Genomic DNA, 23326 nt, shown 5'->3' with positions numbered 1-23326 from the left:
CCAGGGCCTCCCCGTCTCATGCCCAGAGAATGACCAGCCCTCAGGAACACCAAAGCAACTTCATGCCCACTGGCCCAAACATCCAATAAAAGTTGAATATTCAAAACACTGAAACATTCTGTCAATGTTATGACAAACATCCAGATATTTGGAAATACCCAGCTGTATTTTCCCTGTATTCACCCCGATACGACAGCACTGAGCGGCTTATGATCCAAATAAAATGGGGACCATGCTCCCCATCACCCCCTGACTTCACACTAAATAACTGTCATCTATGACTGTTTCTAAAACTTTTCTAGGAATGAGATCTATGATGAAATTGTATTGTTTAATCTAATATCTGTTTCACCGATTAAATTAATTTCCATTATTTTACTCAACAAACATGTATCAATCACCTGCTAGGTATGAAGTATCGTGTCAAACACTGAGGAGTACAGAAAACTCTGAGGAAGAGACGCTTTGAAATTCTTGTTGTGTCATGGAACACCTTGAACTGACTGGCTAAAGCCTACAAATTCCTTTTTAGATTCTTATTTATAAATGCATAAAAACAAAATACACAAATTTACAAAGGAAACCAATTATACTTGCCCTTAGGTGAAACCAGTTACAAACTAATGAAACAGACTTATAAGAATGTTTTTCTAAAAAGAAAAAAAATCCATGCATGGAACAGTCATCGTCCTCTGTGTGGGTCAAACAGTATCTCCATTTAAGCCAGTCTGATCTGTCTCTAGTGCTAATGAGAATAAAAAACTCACTTTGGTTTTTCAACATCTCTCTGTCATGCCCCTAAACCTTCCTTCAATAAAATCCCCCAAAATATCCTAAATCATAGAGACCAGTTAAAAGTCAGTATATTAAGTTGTCCCAAGTTCAATACCTGAAATCAATTATACCAGATCTGAGAAAAAAGATTAGTTATAAAAATGTAAATAAAATCATAAAGCAGGTTCTGTTCAACCCTGACGTAGTATTTCTAGGCTGCTGTTACTCAGAAGAGTCAGAGATTATGACAAGATAAGATGTGGAAAATGAGGAAGAAGAAGGAAGGAAGGGAGGGAGGGAAGGGAGGAAGGAAGGAAGGAAGGGAAAGAAAAAAGGACAGGAAATGAGCTATCTCTGTACCTATCTGCAGCCTCTCAGGCTGCACCAGGGCAGCTCACCATCATGGCCTTCGTGGGAGGATTTCCACAGGCCCTGCCTACCTCCGGTATCCAGAGCGCGCAGCTGACGTGGACCCACTTGGTTCCGCTGCGGGTGGGCTTCATGGCACCGCCCTTCTTCGGACAGAGCAGGCATTTTGGCTGCACCCCCAGAGCGCAGGTTCTGCAGAGCCAGCTCCCCTCAGGCACCTTCAGGATCCCATAACACGCCTGGGTTCCCCAACGAGACAAACAAAGGGCGAGCGTGAGCCTTCTGTCTACTCCTGCCCCTGGGATGGGTTTGAGAGTAATCCCCACAAATAGCCTCCAACCTCCACCCTTCCCCCTGTTATGGACTCCCCCATCTTCAGAGGGAACCTCACAATGTGGCACCTCAAGTATTTAGAACAATGAATGTGTTTCCAGTGGAAGTGATCAGAAAAGAGAACTTGAGCAAACTCCCTTAATCAGAGTGGGAGGTGGCCCGGGAAGGGGGAGAGACCCTCCCTTCCATCCTCTCATGAAAATGAGTATCACAAGAATATTAGCAATGCTACTGCTCAGCATCTGCTCATCCCAAGGAGTGAACGACAGAGGGAAAAGAATAATCCATGCAGAAATATTTAGAGAAGAATGTTTTTGGTCATAGCAAAGACCTGGAAACCAAGGTTGTAAGAAAAAAAAAAAAAAATAGAATATTATTGTTCCCCAGAAAATAAGGGAAAAGACAAACTCAGAGATACCTACAACATCTGTATTCTGGGCAGAGCAGTGGTTACAACGCCTATGGTTACAATGACAACATTATTGGAAAGAAAAACCATTTCTTTGAAAGACTTAAGAGCAATGATCAATGCAATGACCAGTTACAAATGCAGAAGGTCAATGAGGAAGCAATCAATCCACTTCCTGATGGCTGACAGACTAGAGGGGCACATCTGCAAGCAAAGCCAAGGGGGCTTTTACAGACTAGTTATGGGTGGGCAGGGAGGCACGGCACTGGTGACACCCTCTGAAAAAGACAGACACCGGAGTATAAACCAGAAGGGAGCTCAGACAAGCAGGCCAATGGTGCTACTACTAACTTAAACGTTTCACATGTTTTTGTTAATGTTTAATGTGTACTTTAAAATAGAATTTATACTTTTCAACATATTATTTTTTACAAAACCAAGCTGCAGCTATTAGGTATGTGGTTTCATGTGCATTCCTTTTTTGCAAAGGGAATTTTGTTCATTTTTCTTGATATTAGTTAAGTTCAGGATAAAAAAAAAAGAAAGAAAGAAAAGAAATTTTCCCTTTGAATGCCAGGAGAGCCTGCCTCTGGATACTTATAAGACACCTTTCCTGAACATTGCATGTCAAGATCCAAGATGGGAACGAGAGCTAGTAAGGACCAGGATTAGGCTGGGCCACCCCTGGGCTTAGACAACCCCGCCCCCACTGACGTCACTGTTGGCAACAGAAATTCATGGTATTCCCTAAGCTCAGGACAGAAAAGAAAAACTTCCCTGGAGGATCTGGGGGAGAGCTGCTTGTTAAACATTAACTAGCACGCTCCCGTCACACAGACAGCCCGCTTGTGGAGCCCCAGAACTCCCTCCCTAGGCCTCCTTCTACAGGCTGGCGGCCCTTCTTCCTCAGTGGCCCCCAGGAATCTTCAGCTTCCTCTCCACTTCCAGGAGAATTCACATGATCTCTTCTTTCTCCTCAGTGTGTGTGTGTTTGTAACCCAGATATACACGTACCTGTGTCCTAGACCCACAAAAGAATGTGTGTTCCTCAAGGACAGGAGACACACACACACACACAGTTTAAAGTTTCTATACCTACAGCTTAACAAGACACCTGGCACACAGGAGGCACTCAAATACTTGCTGCTCAAAGAGCATTTTTTGTTGTAGCACAGAGCTGGAAGCAAAGTTGAGCGCCTGTCAGCTGGGGAATGGCTTAACAGACCATAGTAAAGAAATAAAATAGAATGTTATTGTGCTATAGGAAATGATGGAAAAGTTCTAAAATGTGTCTACATAAACCTTATGATGCCAATCCTAAACTACTGTGGGGGCAGAAAGAACCCAAAACGGGAGAACCTACAGACAGAGAAAATGTGAGCTCTTTTTCTGGGATTCAAAAACAAGAGATGGACAAGGGGTTAAAAAAAAAAAAATCACAGAAACTACAGATGTTAAAGGTTAAATTAATAAAGATGTGGTGAAAGGATAAAGGCCAAGCCCAAGAAAATCATACGGCCCAGGGGAGAAGAGAGTGGGAGACTCTTGGGGGTCTTAACAGTTTGATTGGAATTGTACCCGGAAACCATGTCAGGCGGAGCCGAGTGCTACGTGCAGAACGCTGGCCAAGAACAGCGGGGAAGGTCGGAGGCCTTGGGTTTGAAATACGGCTCTCCCATGGGTAAGCGCCTGGGGGCTTGGCCAAACCTCCGGAAAGACCTGTTGGCTGGACCGGAGCTGGGAGGAATCTCAGCAAGTGATGATTCCGTGTCCCAGAGCCAGGCCTCCCCTCTGCCGCACGGCCTCACTCACTGGGGGGGTTCCCACTGGCCACTTTGAGGCGCTAAGATCCCCCGTGGACCCCACTTCCCTCCGCTATTAAGAAGAGCCAGGCAAGACGCTCTCTTGTGATCTCATCCAGTTTGAAGGAACTGACTCTGAAAGGCCAGAAGCCAGATGAGACGGAGAAAGGACGTCTTGAGCCTCAAGAAGAGCAATAGGGTGGGCAGGAACTCCGAGGAAGAAGCACCGGAGCCTGGGGCTGCAGGTGCCCCAGAAAGCAGAGTCCACTCCTCATTTTACAAAAGTGGAGGCCGGCTGGGCCCAGAATCGTGGGCAAGGATGTGGTCCCAAGACCAGTAATGGCCCTTCTGAACTCCGTTCCCTCTCGGAGCACTTGGCACCTGGTGGGACCTGGCCAGGGCCTTCTCACTGTAGAGTAGGAGGTGAAGCAGTGAGCACCCCTAGACTTGGACCAGGGGCCAGCCTGGCCCCCTCTGGGAACCTGCTTCTTCCTTTGCAAAATGATCTGGCCCCTCCCGGCTTGAACAGGCAGTAGCACAGAAAGAAAAGCTCGGAGTCCTGGGCTTTTGGTCAAGATCAAAAGGCAGATGGTAATTAGTTAAAGGGTCAAGGTGAGAGGTTAAGTTAAAGCAATAAATATCCCTGATAAGGAGACAGCTCTGTGGGTTTGAATCAAAGGGGAAAGTCTCCAGGGCAAGAGATCCCCACATGGATGGAATTACCCTGCTTCCCCCAAGCTTGAAAGAAAAGCTCTGAGGCGCAGGGGCTGGAGCTTATTTTTCTTCCCTGGGATTCTCATCCCAGCAAGGATCCGAAGGTTGGGCTCGCCTTTTTGCCGTGTGAGATGCGTTAAGATAATATCAGGAGGGCCACTCTAAACTCAGACTTCCTACTGCGAGGTTCCGCCATCAGCGGGCGAGGAGTATTCCCGGCGCACGTTTCTACATCCATCCGAATTAGGCAACTCCGCTCTCTCCCCATTGGTATGTTCAGAAAGAGTAAGAAAAGAAAAACCAGTTTTCAAGGGAGATAAAATGGGGGGGGGGGGGGGGGGGGGGGGGGGGGAGGGGGGTGGGGAGGGGAGAGGGGAAAAAGAAAGGAGGGGGGAGGGGCAGAGAGAAAGGGAGGGAGGGAGACAGAGGGGGGAAGCAGGGATGCCCGCCGTAGTGCTTGAGCACCGAGTCAGCAGCCCCAGAACCTGAGGATCACTGGAAGCCACCAAGTGCCCGGGCCGCCTTCTCTTAGGAGGCCGCAGTGGCGCTTGGAGGCCCAAGGCCCGGGCAGCCCCTTCTGGCACAGGCTGTCTCCTCCCTGGCCTTTATAAGAAGTGCCCTTCCTATCCCTCGGGTGAGCAACCTGGGGCCTCTCATCTGTCCCCGGGGGCAGAGCCGCGAGTAAGCGCTTCCTCCCTCCAAGCCCCGGGACACCTCGGCTCCTGTCCGCAGCTTCACCCCCCATCAGCACAAGGCAGCGCCCGCCCGCAGAAGGCAGGCAGACCAGCCCGCGGAGGGAGGCGCAGTCCCGGGCCCTCGGCCCTGTGGGCTCGGCGCCCGCAGCCAGGAAGGCTCCCTGCGAGCCCCGCCCTACGGCGCGGCCAGCAGCTTCTCGCGGTGCCCTGCAGCAGGCGGTGCCCTGCAGCAGGCGCCGCCTAGTGGCCGGGGGACAAGGCCGCCGCGCGCAGCGGGAGCTGTAACTCGGCACAGGCCGAGCGTACCCGGCGCCGATGCTAGCGCCACGGGGGCTGAGGGGCTGGGGCGCAGGCGGCAAGAGGCCCCACAGCCAACCAAAAGAACTTCCTTTCAGGGCTCTGGCGGCGCCCAGCTCAGGGAGGTCGCCGCGCCCCGGGTTTCGCTCTGTGAAACCTGGTGCTAATGTGAGGTCAGATGCTGTGCCCCAATGGGGGAGGGGGGTGTCCCCCACAGGGCAGAGGCCGACAGGAAGCTGACCAAAGCAGTGCGCCCCCGCGGGGCGGAAACAGCGCCCCCTGCAGGGCGGAAACAGCAAGGCCCTGGGGGGCACGGGCAGAAGGGAAGCTGACCAAAGCAGTGCGCCCCCGCGGGGCAGAAGCAGTACCTCACCCCCTCCCCCACCCCAAGGAGCAGCATTCCACCCCCCACCCCCGCCGCTCCCGAGCCCCGCCCCGCACCTGGTGCACGCAGATGTTGCATTTATCGCAGAAAACCATTTCGTTGCCGTCTTCCCCGTCCGGAGACTGGCAGACGTCGCAGACCACGTCCTCGTCGTACTCGATGCCCAGCCCTTCCTCGGTCTCGATGGCGTGGTTCATGTTGTCGTAGCAGCGCTGCTCGAACTCCTCCAGGACCCTCTCCATGGTGTACTCGTCCAGCTCGGGCATGCCTTGGGGAGAAACGGGAGAGCCGGCGTGAGCCCCTGCCCGGGCCGGCTCGGCGCGCCTCTGGGCCGCGCCGGGGGGGATGCCGGGCCGCGCCGGGGGGGATGCCGGGCCGCGCCGGGAGCGCGCGGGGCGGACCGGCCCCCAGCGATGGGTCCCGTCCCGCCCCGCCGGCCTCCGGGGCCTCCTCTCTGCACCCTCGCCACGGGCTCTGCCCTGCGTGACCGGCAGCCCTGGTGGGGGGCTCCAGTCCTCAGCCGCGCTCGGTCCCTCTGTGCCCGGGGCCTCAGAGCCCTGCCCAGCGCTGCTTCCGGGGTCGGCCGCTCCTGGCACCTCCTAATGCCGATGGCGGGTTGCAGTGACTAGGAGGGGACGGCTAGAGTCCCTAGAGCCCCTCCTGTGCACCAGGCAGCGGGCTGAGAACTCCTAAGCCTCACAGCCACCCCGCAAAGGCGGCTAGCTCCACTTTACAGGCCCAGAAACTAAGTCCCCTGAAGCAAGAAGTCCTGGAGACCCCCCAGCCCTGGGCCCTGCTGCGGCTCCTCTGTCGGGGACAGACAGCCGGCAGCCCGGATGTCACCTCTAAGTGCCTGAGGCCGGGTTTGATGTTATCAAACGCTTCAGCTCTGGCAAAACAAGCCTGGCCGGCTAACAGCCCTTCGGGTGGGCACCGTGTGGGGAAATAACCCCCTGCAAAGATGAGGGAACTGCGGTCGGAGGCCAGGCGGCCTGCTCATGACCAAGAACCGCCAGCAGTCACAGAGCACTCCAAGGCTGCCACGGGCCCAAGGCCGTCTCATGTCCCCCAGGCAGGCCTGGAACACAGTTCCCGGTAGGGGCCCTTACAGCGGGTCTCATGGGGGAGCTGAAAGGGTGCTAGATGTGTCATCCTGACAGTCACTCGAAGGCTATGGCTCTCTGTCACCTCCAGGATCAAATATTGAATGCTGTTTGGCTTTTAAAGTCCATCCCGTCAATGTGGAAATGCGTGTAGAAGATTTACTGTAATGGATCACCTGCTATCTAGAAAAATGTGAACACAAGATTTTGCAAGGTGAAGGTTCAAAAACCATCTCTGCATGTATTTTGAAAATAAAAAACTATTCTTTAAAAAAAGAAAAGAAAGTCCATCACAGATCAACGATGATAGACAGCTCTTCTCAACAATGCAGTGATCCAAGACAATTCCAGCAGACATGGGATGGAAAATGCCATCTGGCTCCTAAGAGAAAACTCAAAAGTTCTCTCAAAATCCCACCCTTAACAGGGACTTTCCCTTCCCCTTCCCTCTGCTTGTTACCTCCAGTCTGTGCTACATAGTTTGTTTGTACATAGTTGTTTGAACACTGTCCTCCCGGTGAGCTCTTTGAAAACGGGCACAGTTTTGTTTGGCTTTACTTGGTATGTTCAGCATTATTATTATTATCATCAGGACATATTAGCAAAATGCCCTGCCATATAGTAGGTGCTTGAATTGGCCCGAGTTCATACCCACCATCTTACAGTCAACCCCATTCCCTCTCGGAAGGAATCCTAAAGGCACCCTGTTCCTTTATCTCCAAGATGGGTATAATTACACTTACAAATACCTATCTCACAGGTACGCTGAAGTATACCCCTCAAAGTGCTGTCGCAATGTGAATCACAACTACTTTTTAGACAAGGAGGACTCTAATTAGTCTGTAATATAAGCTTGCAAATCCCTGAGCAAATCCACAAACAAAAAACAGCTCCAGAAGCAAATACCCCACTAGGCTCGGACACTAGATTATTGATACTTTAGCGCTTTGAAAAGCAAAAAGCCCAGGGTTAGTCTCAGCAGGAAATGTGACGGCAGAGCCTCCCCAGACATGTACACCAACCTCTGTGTCCAAGTCAGGGCTATTGCCATCCCGGGGACCTCCAAGGCCCACCTGCCTCCGTGGCTCGGAGGTGGGAGGGAGTGAGAAGCCCCCTGAGCCTCAGACTCTCCGGGAGCCCGTGGTCACAAAGCCTCTGGCCCCGTCCATCTTCTCACGCCCCGCTTCCGCATGGGAAGGGCATTCAGACCAAGTTTTGCCTCGGAGTTCTCAAGGCATTTGGCTTTGAAAGCACAAACCTCCTCCCTATAATTAATATTTACAACCCAGACTAATAATACAGTGAAGATGAAGTCTCTCAGGCATGTGTGGTCAGTGCGCAGGGGGTGGCTGCCAGAACACTCAGCAATATGCTTAAGGCCCATGAGCTCACATAGTCATTTTAAAGTCATTCACAGACGCACAAAGAGCCGCCTTCTGTGTTCTACAGGCCCCCCAGAGATACTGGGAGACCTCTGGGCACCTTCAGCAGATCTCCGCCAAAACTGGCCCATCACAGGGCACAGAGCGTGCCCCGGGTCCCTCAGACCACTTGAGACCTGCATGTCCCTGTCTGGGATGGCGAGAATTAAAGGATCTCAAAATTTGTGACTGGGAGGGACCCCAGGGCCGACCTTGCTCACAGTCAGTGTCCACAGGTCCACAGGTGGTGACTACTACCACCACTCAAAGCCCGGGTCACTGGCCCTGGAGCCTGCCCTGGGGGCTGAAGGCTTGGGGTGACTAGAGAGACTAACAGTTTGAGTCCCCAGAGGAGGAGCAGAAGTAGAGAGGGCACAGCGGGCAAAAGACAAACTTTCGGGGACCGAGGGTTCCCTGACAGCCGGGACCCGCGAGCAGTTCTGTTGTACTGCAGTTTTCTGTTGTCTTTCATTATCTTTGCCAATTTGATGGGTATCAAGGGAAAACCTCACAGTGGTTTTTAATTAGTATTTCTCTGATTGTCATAGATTTTTCATGTAGCTATTGATAATTTGTATATGTTTCAAGTCCAGCCTATTCCTATCCTGGTGGGATTTTCATTGGATAAGAGCAGTCAATTTGAAATCTTAGCTCCGCCTTATTACCCAGCAACCTTGTGACCCTGGGTTCCAGTTTTCCTCATCTATAAGATGAAGACTTTAGAAGAGAAAGTCTCTAACATGTCTTGAAACCTGGAGCTAGGAAGACCTGGTTTCGAATATGACCTTTGACACTTTCTAGTAAGCATGGGCAAGCTCTCTGAGCCTCAGTTTTCCCCATCTGCAAACTGGACAGAACAGCTGTATTGCCTATCTCACAGAGCTAGGGTAGGTGAAATGCTTAGCCAAGCCTCAAGCCCTACATGAATAAGGTTTTATCATTAGTCCAGCTATAATTCTCTGATCCTATTATCTCAAATAGAAGCATAAACAATAAGGCCAAAGAAAGATCGGAACCAGATTATCCTGTGTTTCAACTGCCGAGTTAAAGACGTTGAACTTCATTTGATGGGCAATGAGAATTCTTTCTCTCCTTTCCCCTCTTAAGAGTAAGGGTTCCCCCATTGTCTTCAGTCAAGAGAAAACCTGTGGGGGTGAGTGGGGGAATGGGGGGCAGTGCCCTCTATCTTCTCACCCATCTCCTTGAACTCCTCATTGGTCAGTTCCAGCCATGCAGTGTCCATGTCATTGAGGTCATAGCGACATACGCTGTCGGCCAACGTGCGGATGTCTACGTAGCCCAGCTCTGGCGGCTCCGAGCCCGAGGACAGGATGTATTTCCTTGGCCTGATGAACATGAGGGCTTTTTCCTCAGACATGACCCTGAGAAACAGAGAGAACATTAACTAGTGGCTAAGGAAGCAATTCTGCTGCTCCTTCACGATCCAGTCTGGAAAACAAAGGAGTTACTCCCGACGGACAGGGCTTCTTTTCTATTTCCATTCACAACCCTTTCTTGCCTGAGAAATTTTTGCATGACTCCAGGTATACAGGCATATAAAATAAGTATAAAAAACCCAAGAATTTATTAATAACATATTATAATTTCATGACATTCACATTCAGTTACAAGATCCTCATATGGGGTCATAAACCATAGTTTAAAAAGACAGGTTCTATAGGGTTTTGCAAGGGTGAATGTTGAAAACTCTGCATATATTTGGAAAATATATAAAAACAAATAACTTAAAAAAAAAAAAAAAAGCTGAATTCTATGACATTAAAGACTCCTCCTCAAGTCATTGAAGCCTACAGACCAGTACCACAATCGTTGCCAAAACTCTCTTTGTCTCTGTCTCCCTTTCTCATGCTAGTCTCCAACACCTAACAGCACAAAGGAGTTGTAACGTACTATAGGTGCTAGAAGGCTAAGCTCAGAACTGAGTAAAACAGTGTTCAGAAAAGTGACCGAACCTCTAAGTAACCCCAGCAATTCATTCTGTTAACACTGTAATCATAGGTGATTGCTGATCTTCACCAAATGAGGGCGTTTCCACAGCAGAAGCAGAGTGGTGGATGGAACAGAACTGAAAGGAGGGAAAACTGGTTGTGAACCCCTCCTCAAAACCTTATTAGCTAGGTGATGCTGGCCAAGTCTTTTGGCTTCTGAGTCTCTGTGTCCCCTTTTATTGGGTGGATAAAATAATATAGCATTCCTCCAAAGAAAAGCTAAGTTCAAATCAGAAAATGGACCTAAAATGTTAACAAGCTTTTTTTTAAAGACCGCTGGTGATTTTTTAAAGACAATGTGAACGCTTGTTGCTATTCCTAATGCTGCTGCAACTCCTAGTACTACTACCACCATTATTACTAGAAATACCACTCTCACTACCACTACTACTACCTTCACCACCTGGCCCATCCCACTACTCCTACTCCTACTACAAATAAAGTTAACAAGGACACCACCAGTCTGGCCAAAAGGAACCATCATCCTAGTTTAAAGCCAAGATCAGAGGCAGTTAAGGGGGCTCGCAGAAGCACGGGCTAGGTCTCTGCTTCCCCACCACATCCCCAGGGCCTGCAGTGCCCCCCCTGCACCTGCCCTCCCCCTCCCTCTTTTTAGCCCGCCCCCCACAGCTCGGACTCCTCCACAGCTTTGGAGAAACACTGAAACCTGAGTTTCCAGAGATCAGAGGGAACCTCTAAACGAATTCTTATTAATTCTGCCTGTCCCTGTCAGGACCCACTGGAACAGGTCTGCCTTGCTAAGTAGGGCCCCAGATTTGGGGGGACAGTGCAAAAAGCTGCAGCAGCCGGGCACAAGCAAGGAGTCCCAAGAACAAAAGCTACAAAGACGTAGGAGAAGCTGGGAACATGACGAGAGACCAGCATCTCTGAGGGGGAAAAGGAAACAAAGCGGACACCGCTGGTCCTCCGTGCTCGCCACGTGACACAGGTGAGCTTCATCATCTACCAGAGATGGCAAGATCTCATCTGGGAAGCCCAGAAGCCAGCGGCGAGCTCATCTTCCTGCATTGCCCCGATTCCCAATAAGCCTGCTGGAAAGGAGGACGGATCTCGTCAGTGGGCACAAAGGACTCCCGAGCCTTCCTGACCGGAGTCAGGGAAGGGAGGGACTAGCTCCGACTGGAGTCCAGACAAAAGTCCAAGTCTCTGAGAGATCGCCAAATGTGCCCGGCCTGTGCTGGCCAAGACCGGAGATCCCAGACTGAAAGCTAGAAGAGATTATCATTTTACAGATAAATAAACTGGAAAACTCAGGAGACCTTTCATCAGCGGGAAGCAGGAGTGGAAGGCCAGTCTATCTTTCCACTTTCCTCCATGCCCTCAATATTATCCTCTGTTCCAAGGGCATGGGGGGCCGGAGGTCGGGGAAGGGGGCCCGGACCCTCTCTTGAAGCTCCAGATAGATGATGCTAAGCCGATCCATTTTTAGCAGTTTGGACACATGCCTCCAAGTTGCCCAAAGCATCCACAAAAGTATTTCTAGATACCCAAAGTTCATGGAGCTGGAGGCTCTATCTACATCATACTCTGAGATGGCTAAACTAAAGCCATCTCAAAACATATTTCAAAAACACAGAATAACAGAAATTTGCTGCTGAAATGGACCTCAGAGATCAGTAGCCCAACCTCCACAAGAAAAAGAATCCCTGCCACAAGCTATCTACCCAGTGGTCATTCAGCCTCTGCCTGTGCATTTCCAGTAAAGAAACTCATTCTTTCTTCAAACAGCATTAACTAATCATTGCAATATTTTACCTGATACAGAGCTGATATTTATTCCTTTTTCAGCTGCCATTCACTGCTCTTGGTTCTGTCCTCTGGAGCCAGGGAAAAACTTTACAACTAAAACTGTAGATAAACAGTCTAGCATTTCTACCTGCCATGATGCTCTTTTTGCAGACCCCCACTCAAAATTGTTATGAACAAACAAATAGTTTGTTAAATTAAATTAAATGGTAAAAGGCCTTGGTCACTGATTCAGCACAGAACACCTAGCTAGGCACCTGTTCAGGTGACAGCTTTATGACGCATACACCAGAATAATGAGTGATCATCAAAGGCTTTGCTTTCTTAGGATCCTATACCATAAACCCCTCAGAAAGGACCCCACTCTTCCTGGCCAGCCATTTAAATGGCTTTCCACTAACAGAGGGTAATGAGATCTGCTCTGGCATCTCTGTGGCCTTAGAGATGTGCACATAACCTCAAGGGGGGTTAATTGCAACCCATTCAACTCTAACCATGTTGAGCCCAAGTAATCCAAGATCATAACCCTTCTCTCCAGGTGGCAGAAATATTGTGTTAGCAGGAGGGGTGGGATGTGAGGGGCCGTGGAGAGAGAACCTGGAAGGGTGGTTAAGAAATATTCCTTAAGTGCCCACTACCCGCCAGGCCCTGATGTTATACACACGAGTCGTTCTTCTCAAGATTTTACGAACTCAAGGGGAATTTAAGAGACTACATAAAAAAGCATGGTGCAAGGGAGAAGGAAAGTCTCCAGAGCCATCCCTTAGGACAGGCCAGTCCCAGGTGTGCATCCGAGGACCACTGTTGTTGAGGAGAAGGTCCCGGGAAGGCAGTGGGAGCACTGAGGTTAAGGCAGAATGAAGTCTCCACATCACAAGTCAGGAGGGAGACCGAGCACTAAAAGGGGAGAGAGATCCTTCCCTCACCAGGGACAGTGTGGAACTAAGGAAAGAACCCTGGACTCGCATTCAAAGGACCCAGGGACAAAGGTCAGCTCTGCCACTTTGAAGGAGTCACTTCACCTCCGAATGAATTTCCTAGGGTGTGGGGAGCCGGCACTAATCTACAGGTGATAAGGCCACATTCCAAAAGACTGCCCTAACCTTGAATAGGAATTTCCTAATCACATCATGGAGTTTCCTACAAGACCAAAAGACTGGGTCTGGCAATAATCCCAAAATTAGGAATCCAGATCCTGCAGAAACCAGTCATTCCAAGAAAGGTTCTCAGTTGCTTTTTTGAGGCAGGATTTGGGAGGCTAAAAATAACCTGTTTCCTCTCCTCAGTTAGAGATCGAGAGGTGGGGGTGAGATTGTGACCCAAATATCTGACTAACTGGCGGGCAATGTGGGCCTTTGGTAGGGAGACCCTGTACCCCCTCGAGGCTAGAAAGTTTAAGGTCTTTGTGGCCGCTATCGGAGACTCCTCTCTGGTCAGGCTGCGAAGTAATATATCATCCACGTATTGTACAAGACTACTGCTGGACAGATTAAGGTCCTGCAGATCTTTAGCTAGGGCTTGGCCGAATAACTGTGGGCTGTCCCGAAAGCCCTGGGGCAACACAGTCCAAGTTAGTAGATGGGGAAGTTCCCCTGGCTTAGTCCATTCAAAGGCAAAAAGGAATCTAGAGTCCTCAGGTAGAGGACTCTAGAAAAGGCATCTTTAAGGTCCAGGGTAGAAAACCATTGTGCATTCCCTGGAATTTGTGCGAGAATTGTATACGGGTTGGCCACTATGGGATGGACTGGGACAACTGCTTTATTAATCGCCCTAAGATCCTGCACTAGCCGGTAATCTCCATTGGGCTTTCTGACAGAAAGGAGTATTACAAGGGGAGTGGCAGGGAATCAGGAGTCTGAATTTAAAGAACTTATCAATCAAAGGCTGCAGCCCTATCCTATCTTCCCACTTAATTGGGTATTGGCGTGAGGAAATACACTAGGATCCCTTAATCTGATAAGGGCTGGAGTAGCATGTGTGGCTCTCCCAGGGATGCCCTGGTCCCACATGGAAGAGTCTATTTCCCCCCCAGATTTCACAGGGAATGTGGGGGGGGGGTCTGGAGAGGAGTGCACAGAGATTATCTGGAGGCCTCACCAGAGAGAATTGGGCTCCCAATTTTATTATCAAGTTCCTACCCATCAATGGGCTGGGGCAGGAAGGGATAATTAAGAATGAATATGGAAACAACAGGTCCTGGAACCAACAAGGCAAGGGGAGGGTTTCCAAACAATGTCTAATTTTCCCATCACCTTAGGCCCCTCTATGATTCTATTCAAGGTTAGGGCAGTCTTTGGTCATGTAGGAAACTCCATGATGTGATTAGGAGATTCCTATTCAAGGTTAGGGCAGTCTTTTGGAATGTGGCCTTATCACCTGTAGATTATTGCCGGCTCCCCACACTGAGGAGAGGGTTGGTTCCATGGACTCTAGGGGCTCTTTTCACCCTTCAATCTATGACTTATCTTCTCCCAGACGAAAAAATGTGAGACCAAACCAATGAGTAAATTGGTATTATGACTCATTGGAGAATGAGTCAGAGAGAGTTTGAATCTCCACTTAAATGGTTGGTCGGATATGAATAAGTAAGCCAGGAGAAGGAACCAGTGTGCTAAGATTTTACCCTGTTATTATCATTAATAGTTGAACTTAACAAATAACTTCTCTTTCACAGCCAGGTTCTCTCCTCCCACGCCAATCCCTCAGGCTCCCTCACACCAGCCTACCTCAAAAGGTAAGGGCAAACCACCAACCAAAGGGATCTCCCACATCACAGATCCAAACCAGAATGCCCTCCATCCCTGAAATTTCCTCCCTGCCAAGGACCTTCATAGTCCCACCCTAGACTGAGAATCGGCAATGGAATATAGGAACAAAACTGGAGGTAGAGCTGGAGAGGACAGTCCCTTCATTTAATAATGGACTAAGTCCCACGTGGTTTGCCCCAAGTCTCACAGGTAGGAAGCAGGCAGAGCACAGACTCAAAACCAGGTCCTGTCTCCAGATTGAGGGATCTTGTACTGTACAACTCAGGTCCTTTGAATGCAAGTGCACGTTTCCCTCCTTAGTATCACTGTCCTTCAGCTGTGAGGGCCTGGGTTTCTCTACTAGGATTATTATCTGTGATGTGGTTACTTTGTAAAAACAACAGAAAGAATGCATTTTCCCTGAGGGCAGGGATTGGTAGGGGACTCCCCCCATCCATCAGGGTCACCCGGTAAGGTCTCAGAGATCTGCCTGGGGGGAGCTGAGGGATCGCCTTGTTCAGGATCCCAAAGCCAGTATGTGTCACAGACCCGACTTCAGTTCTTCTTGGGTCTGAGACCACTTCACTGGCTGCTACACCTCCTGTCTGGCACATAAAGGGTTTTTATTTCATCAAAGTGAAGATGAAGAAGCACCTGGTAGTCTCCATATTTCCCTCTTGGAGCCTAAGGAACTTTTAGATCCTCAAAGCAGATAAATGAAGGAAAAAAACCTTTGCAAAAAGTTCCTGACAAAAAAAAAGCTTCTTAGAAGACTGAAACCCTGGCCGGGCAGAACTGAGGAAGGAGGCTCCCTGTCCCTGAGCCTGTGCCTGCTGAGGCCCTCTTTCATCTCTCTGCTCCACAGTTTCTCGGACCCGGAGCTCTCCCGTGGATAAGTCGGGGAGGGAGCGAGGCTGGGGGAAGGTGTGTGTTTCTACCTGGCCACCGGCTCTGGGATGGTACCCGGGCTCACGGGCACCTGGACCCCCTTCTCCCATTCCTGCCTCCAAGGATCTGCCAGCACGTAGTATTCATCCGGGTTCAGCTGATAGGAGTCATGAAGCTTCATGGCTGTGATCAGGTCTGTCCTGAACACCTGCAAAGGGAGAGAAAGGGACGCTGACACCCGATAGTGATACCTGCTGCTCCCAGGAGACCATGCAAGTGACAAAGCTGAAAACCACCTGAGCTCTTCTGAGGGAGACTGAGCCGGACGCCCGGGTACCTCTGCTCGGGCTGGCCGGGAGGGAAGGGGGAAGCCTGGCGCCCATGCTCAGAGCTCGCTGACCCCGCCTGGGCTCCCCTTCTGCCCTCGCCTCCCCCGCGCACATACCCCAGCAGCCAGACCCCACAGCAGCCCCACACTGCCTGGAGGGAGGCGGGGAAATCATGCCACTGGGAACCCCTACGTCACGGACATTCTCTGGGCCAACGGTTTCAAACCTAAAATTCACTGCCGAGCTCAGAGTAACACCTTTCCAAAGCCCGTGCGCCCCAAGTGCCTCCCAGAACCTCGGCTTCTGTGGTGTGACTCCAGCCTCCGCCTGCCTGCCAAGGAGCTGGGGCCTGCCCATTGGTCTGCCTTCTGCCCGTCATCTGCTCGTCTGTCTACCTCCATCAGTCCATCTACCCGTCTACTTGCCCATCCATCTAGCTACCTACATAGCTACCCACCTACCTCTCCAACTGTCCACCCGCTTGTTTCTATCCAACCACCCACTTCCCATCTGTCTCCACCTACCTACCTTCCTACCAAAGCAGCTATTTTATCTGTCTACCTCTCCATTCCTCTGCTCACCTACCAACCTGACCATCCATCTTACCTGTCTGTTTCCATCCACTACCTACTCATCCATCCATCTAGCCTCAGACACTTAACAGCACTGTAAACATGGACAATTAATGTCCTCCCTCCTTTCTGAGAGTTTCCCTACCTGTACAATGGGGATATAATAATAGCACCTCATTCACAAAATACTTGTCAGGATCAAATGACAGCCCATCTGCAGGGTGCTCTGCAGACCTGACTATCCCAGCTATCCCAGGGTGAGCGGTCAGACAAAAGTGAGTGCCGGCTGAGACTAGGAAGGGCTCTAGCTCTGGAAATTCTGTCCGAAGGCAGGAGGGAGGCGGTGTCTCTGCAGCACCCAGAGCCAGAGCCCATCCCGCAGGGACAGCACGGGCACCTGCTGGGCCCGCCACCTTTCCCTTGCCGACCTCCTCTCTGGGAGGCTGGGAATGCACCTCCCAAGCCCCGGGAATTAAATATTTGGCCGAAGCAAAACACAAGCACAAGAAGCAATGAGGGTGCCCCCCTGCCGGGAGAGCTCCTGCCCTTCCTGCCAACATTAGGGAGCCACGGCTCCCGGGCAGGCCCATCCACCTGGGGAGGTCCCCTGCCCCAGCAAAGGGCCGCAGCACAGCAGGAGGGCAAAAGCTGCTTCCCCCCAACGACCCCTGTGGGTGCTGGGCTGCCAAGGGCCTGTGCAGAAGCTCTGACCTTGGCAACGAGACTGGCCAGAAGCCAGGTCTGGCTCCCAAGGCAGCCATGCATCCGTAAGCCCAGTGTCCGCAGGTCCCGAGGCCAGGACCGGGCCCTGCTGGGACACGAAGCGCCCAGCAGGCCCATGCTAACGGCCCCAGAGTCGGCCCTTCCCAGGACTCCCAGAATAAACGTTTAAGGCAGCATTCCACAGAGCAAGCCCACTCCCTTCCCGCCGTCTCCCCCAGCCCTAGCCCGGGGCTAGCACTCTTTCCCGGACGCCAACATCAAAGTGGGGAGCAGCCAGCAGCTGTCTACACAAGCATCACGGGGATAACGGGGAAGGGAAACAGCGCCCTCGCCCCCACCCAGCAGCTCCTGGACCGTTTCCCAATTCCCGTCTCCATCCATCCACAGGCAGAAATTACAGGGCAGGCAAGTTCTGTGGCCTCATTACAGATCCCCCAACCAAATTGAAGGAGAGAAAACTATGGAGGAGTTTGGCTAAAGGGAGGAAGGAAACCAAATGAGATAATGAAGGAGAGAAGGATGAAGGAGACCGCTTCTATCCATACGCTCCCCTTACCCCCAAAGGGGTAGGATGGGAAGGTGGCAATCAGGAAAGATTCCTGTTCCCCACACTCATGAGGGGTCGGCACAAATATCTTTGTTGGGCAATGATTTAAGATAAGGACTCAGCTAGGAAGGAACCAGGAGCATTAAATACTGGATTTTGCCTAAGAAGTTGCCCATGGAGAAGGTTTCTGCCCAAGTGCCTTAGGCCCACTGCCACGCTGCTTGACCCAGGAGCCCCCCACCACATTCTTCCGGGCCCTCTAGCAGAGGAGCAGTGCCATTTCCTAAAGTTGTGGTCCCTGGGGCAGTGGAGCTTCAATCCATCAAAAGCTAACTCATTCATTCCCCCTTATTTTCCAGTGAAATAAAACAGACAGGAGGAGTGAGGTCTGGTGCAACAGTTAAGGAAAAGGAGAAGGAAGGAAAGAAGGGAGTGGGGGAAAGAAACACAAACATAAGCACTCAAAAGGGTTCAGAACAAGAGGAAGGAAAGGGACCCCAGAGGGCCACCCCAGAACCAAGGGGCCAATATCAATAAAGGAAGGCTTAATACTCCTCAGATTGCCCTGCTGAGGGCCCAGTTGCTCCCATGATTTCCCATAATTCTAAAGGCAGGAGATTATCGTTCTCTAGGAGAACTCACTGAACTTGTCATCATCTCAACAAACCAACCCACCAAGTTTCCCTGGAATTTCCCATGCAAGTCCCTGGAGCGAGAGGGCAAGCTGGAATAAAAGTAAACATCCCTCTGAGAACCCTGCCTTCCCCTCCCCACAACGATTACTGTTGCCTTTGAGTCTGTTCTGTTCAGAGAAAACTGAAAGACTTCTCAAGGATTTGGCCCCTACGTCCCCCTGGCACAGAGAGGCTCACTGTGAAAAATGCCAAAGATCAAGGCCCGTTTCCTTCCTTGATTCACATTCCTCAAAGCACTGCAAAGGAGCAGATTGCTAGATGGGCAGGTAAGTCCTGAGCAAACATCAAGGCCAGCAGCAGTGAGGGGCTATGGGATGCGCCTACAAACCAGTATTTACCAAAAGGGAAGGAAGGAGGAATAGGGATCCAGGAAGAGAGGACATGGGGGGGAAATGGGGGGATGAGGATGGGAAGGGGAGAGAACCTCGAAAACAATTCCCAAACAAAAACTGTTCAAAATGACATTGGGTTGGTGCCAAAGAAGCCAAAAAGTCAGGGCTAAAACTAACTTGAGGCTGGCAGTGACTGTAGCAGCTGCTGAAATCCCTGATCTCCTGGCCAGAGGGAAAGTTGGTGGGTGCCAGCTGAGACGGAGCAGGAAAGGAAAGAGAATAGAATTAGGAAGAAATGCACTCATCAACCAACGTGTGTGTATGTGTGTTTGCACAGACGTGTGTTTACTTCCCAGAGCCTGCAAAATCTGATGCAATTCAGCAAATACCTCAGAGGGCTTTCGGTCTTCATGTCTGGAACATGAGTTTCTCCTGTGTCGTGATCTGGACTGCTGGGACCAGGTCGTAGATAGGCCTGAAGGTATAAAAATCCAAATGGGAGCAATGAAAAACAGTACCAACTGCTCAACAGACACAGAGCCCCTCTGCAGGATCATCAAGTCACCTTTTCTGGCCTGAAATGCCCGGTGCCCTTCCGGCCCACTCCACTCCCTCCCATCCCCGCCGGCCCCGTCCTCCAACACGCCCCTCCATCAGGCCGACCAAGAATCTCCTTCTGCCAACAATCAGCCGCAAGCTGGAGTTTTCCTCATGTAAGTAACTCAGAGATGAGGGCGTAGGACGTCCTAGAGATCAGGACCTTCAGAAGTGAACTCTCGTTTACACTTCCAAAGCAGGTCTCCTAGGATACAGTTCAATTCAACGCCCCAAGTCTTAACGTAGTTTAAAGCCTTAATCTGTCCCACTTGTGTCTGTACATCTACATACTACGTACACATCTATACATACTATATATCTAGTGTGTGTATGTATATAATAAGATCTAGTATGTTACAAAGTATACACTATACAGTACAATTATATAGGTATATCTCATATTTATGAGAGAGGGGGCTCTTAGGATACAGTTCAATTCAACAAGTGTATCAGGAGGCCCCAAGTCTTAATGTAGTTTAAAGCTTTAATCTGGCCAAATTGTGTTACATACTATGTACACATATATAAATATACAGAGTATATATATATATATAGTGTGTGTATATAAGATCTAGTATGTTACAAAGTATATACTATATAGTCTAATTATATAGGTATGTAATATCTACATGTGTGTATAGACATAAACACAGACATACATATATGAGAGAGGTCTCTTAGGACACAGTTCAATCCGACAAGTATATGCAGGATGCCCCAAAGTCTTAATGTAATTTAAAGCTTTAATCTGTCCAACTTGTGTGTTTATATATCTACATACTATGTAACCACATACACAATAGAGAATACAGAATATACATATAATATATATATAGTATGTGTGTATATAAGATCTAGTATGTTAGAAAGTATACTCTATACAGTATAATTATATGTGAATATCTGTATATAGTTCTGTGTGTGTATAGATATACACATATACATATATACATATTTATAAGAGAGAGGTCTCCTTAGGACACAGTTCAATCCGACAAGTATATGCAGGATACCCCAAAGTCTTAAGATTCAAAGTTTTAATCTGCCCAACTTGTGTGTGTGTATATACTATATGCACATACATACAGCGTATATAGTATAAGATCCAGTATAGGTTACAAGCAGACACTACATACATGTCCGTCTGCATGTATCCACATACACATCTTAGTTATAGGAGAGGTGTCCTAGGAGACAGCTGGATCGGGGACCAGGAGCATACACCTGGATGCATCTGTCTCTGTGGGGCACAAGCCTGCCCAGCTGCTGAGCACTGCACCGGGGGATCCCAGGGTCAGAGCAGCCAAGCCACAAGGCCCTGAGACTCTCGGGACGAGGGGAGCCCCAAGCCCCAACACAGCAAGGTCCCCGCGCGGGCCCTGCCCTGGCCAGGGGCAGAAGGCAAGCTGCCCTTCCCTCCCTCCCAGGGGGCCCAGTGACTCCCTGGTGACTTACCCTTCTCCCAGCCACGGCTCTCAACCGGCGGGCTGGCTGTTCTGCCTGGTGCCCACTCCCCTGAGGCAGACCAGGGAAGGTGCAGCTGCCAGTGCATTTATTACCCCTGCACTTCCCACCAGGTGGCTCTCCTCCCTCCGTACAGATGTTGCCTTTCTCCAAGCAAAGAGCTGGCGGAGCGTTAAATGGTGGGAAATCCAACCGAGTCACTTACCAAAGGCCAAATGAAGGGCTTGGGCAATGCGCCACAGGGGGCAGGGGCAGAGAGGGGAGTCCCACCTCCGGGAGCGGGCCTCCCCGGGACGGAAGGCATCCCTGAAGGGCCCAAGCCTCGGCACTGGCTGGCAAATTGCAAGGGGAGAGTTTAAATCCCAGGCCTGGGACTCCGGGTCAGCCCCAGCGCCCCTCCCACTCCGTTCTGTGCTACTCGTCAGTTAATGCCTCCGTTTCACTTAGTGAGAAGGGAAAAAACATTTTATTCGGCTTGGAGGAATGCTTTTTAAGTGCATTATATCACTATGAGCGGTTGTACCAAGAATTATTATCCCCAACCTATCCTTAAAATATAAAATCTAAACAGAATAAAAATAAACACCGGCTTTGGCTAGAGCAGGCCACCACAAAGCCATTCCAGGAGCCTCTGGAAGCTTTGGAGATAACAAGCAGCCAACCTTTTGGACCGCGGCCTGCTAAAGCCTTTCCTTGGCTTTCCCCCACTAGGACCCCACCTGGCCTTCAGGCCCGGTGCCCCTTTTCCCCTCCCCTTTCTCTATTCTAGGGGGGCCGCCTTCTAATAACGGCAGGTTCACAGATTCGAGTCCACCTCCCCGGCAGTTCCCCAACCAAGATGATGAGAGGCAAGCCCTGAGCCTCAGAGGCTGCACGAAGCCCTCTGTGTGAAGGCCTGGCCAAGAAGCCCCCAGGGTGAGGGGAAGGAAGGTTTGGAAGCTGGGGCAGACAGAAGCAGGGGGGTTGTGAGAGGAATCATGAATGAAATGATGACACTCAGGAATGATATAACGGCTCCAAAGGGTCTGAGCATTAGCCTCTGCAAAGCCAGGGAGGCCAGGAAAGACACAAAGTCTTGCAGAAAAAGGTTTCTGTCAACAGAGCGGTGCAATGGATTGAGAACAGGACCTGACCTAAATTCAGAACTATATAATTCTGGCCAAATTACTGGTCTGTCTCTGCCTTAGTCTCTGCATCTGTAAAATGGGGATAATAATAGCACCTAATTTATAGGGTTCCAGTAGAGATTAAATGAGATAACATTTGTAAAGTGCTCTGCAAACCTTAACAAACTATATAAATGTCAGCTAATAGTATGTGTGACATTAAATGAGTGTCCCCTTCTAATAGATCACTTTAGAAGCTTACAATTTTTTGGAGAGGTGGTGGTGAGAAAGTTGGGATTAAGTAATCTTTTTGCCTATCCTGAGACCCCTCTACCTAGGGGGAAAGTAAGGCATGACCAGCCTGTTCACACAGCAACCTTCCCCATAACTGACTACCCCAGTTTCCTTGATCACTGACATAGCAGTCATCTGTGTTTTCCCAAAAAAAGATGCATGTAAATAAGGGGACAGAAATCTTCAGTGGCTTTAACCCAACACAAAACAAAATGATAAAACCACTCTGCCAATAAGACGCCCAAAACAAAAAATCACTTTTACCACTTGGAATCCAGGGATCGGATATGGAAGAACAAAGAATCTAAGGAACTTGGGAAAAAATGATGAAAAGTTTAGAGATTCTCTTCCTCCTGCCAGGTGGAGCCACACAGGAGAATTTCAAAGGCCTCCGTGTCCCACACCAGCATTCAGTGGGTAGATTGTCCTATCCCTCCTTTGTTCCATCCACCTAGAGGCGATCATTGAACATTTGGTGGCCATTTCAGAGGCCTCTTCTGTCTACTGAGAAGGTAAGATTTCCTCTAGAATGACTGAGAAGCAATTACTGTTTGATTTCTCAAATCATTCCTTGCCAGATCACGGTCTTCCAAAGTTCTCAGAAAAGTCTATTTGTGTTCCTTCTTTGAAAGAGATAGAAACTAGCATGGGGGAAAGAACGTTGTAAACCAAGATAGAATTAAGTTACCTCTGTTGCACTCTCCTCCCCACTACTATTATTTGTGGAAGGGGACAAGTCATTTTCAGGGCCTCAGTTTCCTCCTGGATAAAATGAGGAGCCCGGGCGATATCTAAAGCACATAATGTACGGTCAGGGCCAAAGCCACAGGCAGACAATTCAGAGCTCGCACGTGTGAAAGCAAGTACCCTCTGTGAGTCTGGCCGCAGGTACATAGAAAAGGACAAGAAATAACACGAGGGAGCTGAATGGAGGCGGATGTTGGGGCCAGAGGC

At 49.9% G+C, this 23326-nt stretch overlaps 1 protein-coding gene across 5 annotated transcripts in view; it reads right to left on the bottom strand.

Moving 5' to 3' along the window:
- JADE1 (jade family PHD finger 1) overlaps positions 1-23326 on the bottom strand; it is a 79754-nt gene that overhangs the window by 21280 nt on the left and 35148 nt on the right. For 4 of the 5 annotated variants that reach the window (XM_031944088.1, XM_031944085.1, XM_031944084.1 and 1 more), the window contains 6 exons: positions 19301-19386; positions 19089-19163; positions 15764-15921; positions 9497-9684; positions 5835-6046; positions 1215-1382 (listed from right to left, as the gene is read on the bottom strand). In XM_031944088.1, the coding sequence (XP_031799948.1) occupies positions 1215-1382; positions 5835-6046; positions 9497-9684; positions 15764-15921; positions 19089-19163; positions 19301-19386 (887 nt within the window). The remainder of the gene's footprint in view (positions 1-1214; positions 1383-5834; positions 6047-9496; positions 9685-15763; positions 15922-19088; positions 19164-19300; positions 19387-23326) is intronic. The other variant, XM_031944087.1, reaches the window with a different exon arrangement.

The sequence above is a fragment of the Sarcophilus harrisii genome, chromosome 6 (genome assembly GCF_902635505.1).
Source record: "Sarcophilus harrisii chromosome 6, mSarHar1.11, whole genome shotgun sequence".
In the NCBI taxonomy this organism is placed as follows: Eukaryota; Metazoa; Chordata; class Mammalia; order Dasyuromorphia; family Dasyuridae; genus Sarcophilus; species Sarcophilus harrisii.
The sequence above is the reverse complement of the archived record's forward strand: the minus strand, read 5'-3'. Positions and strand labels throughout refer to the sequence as shown.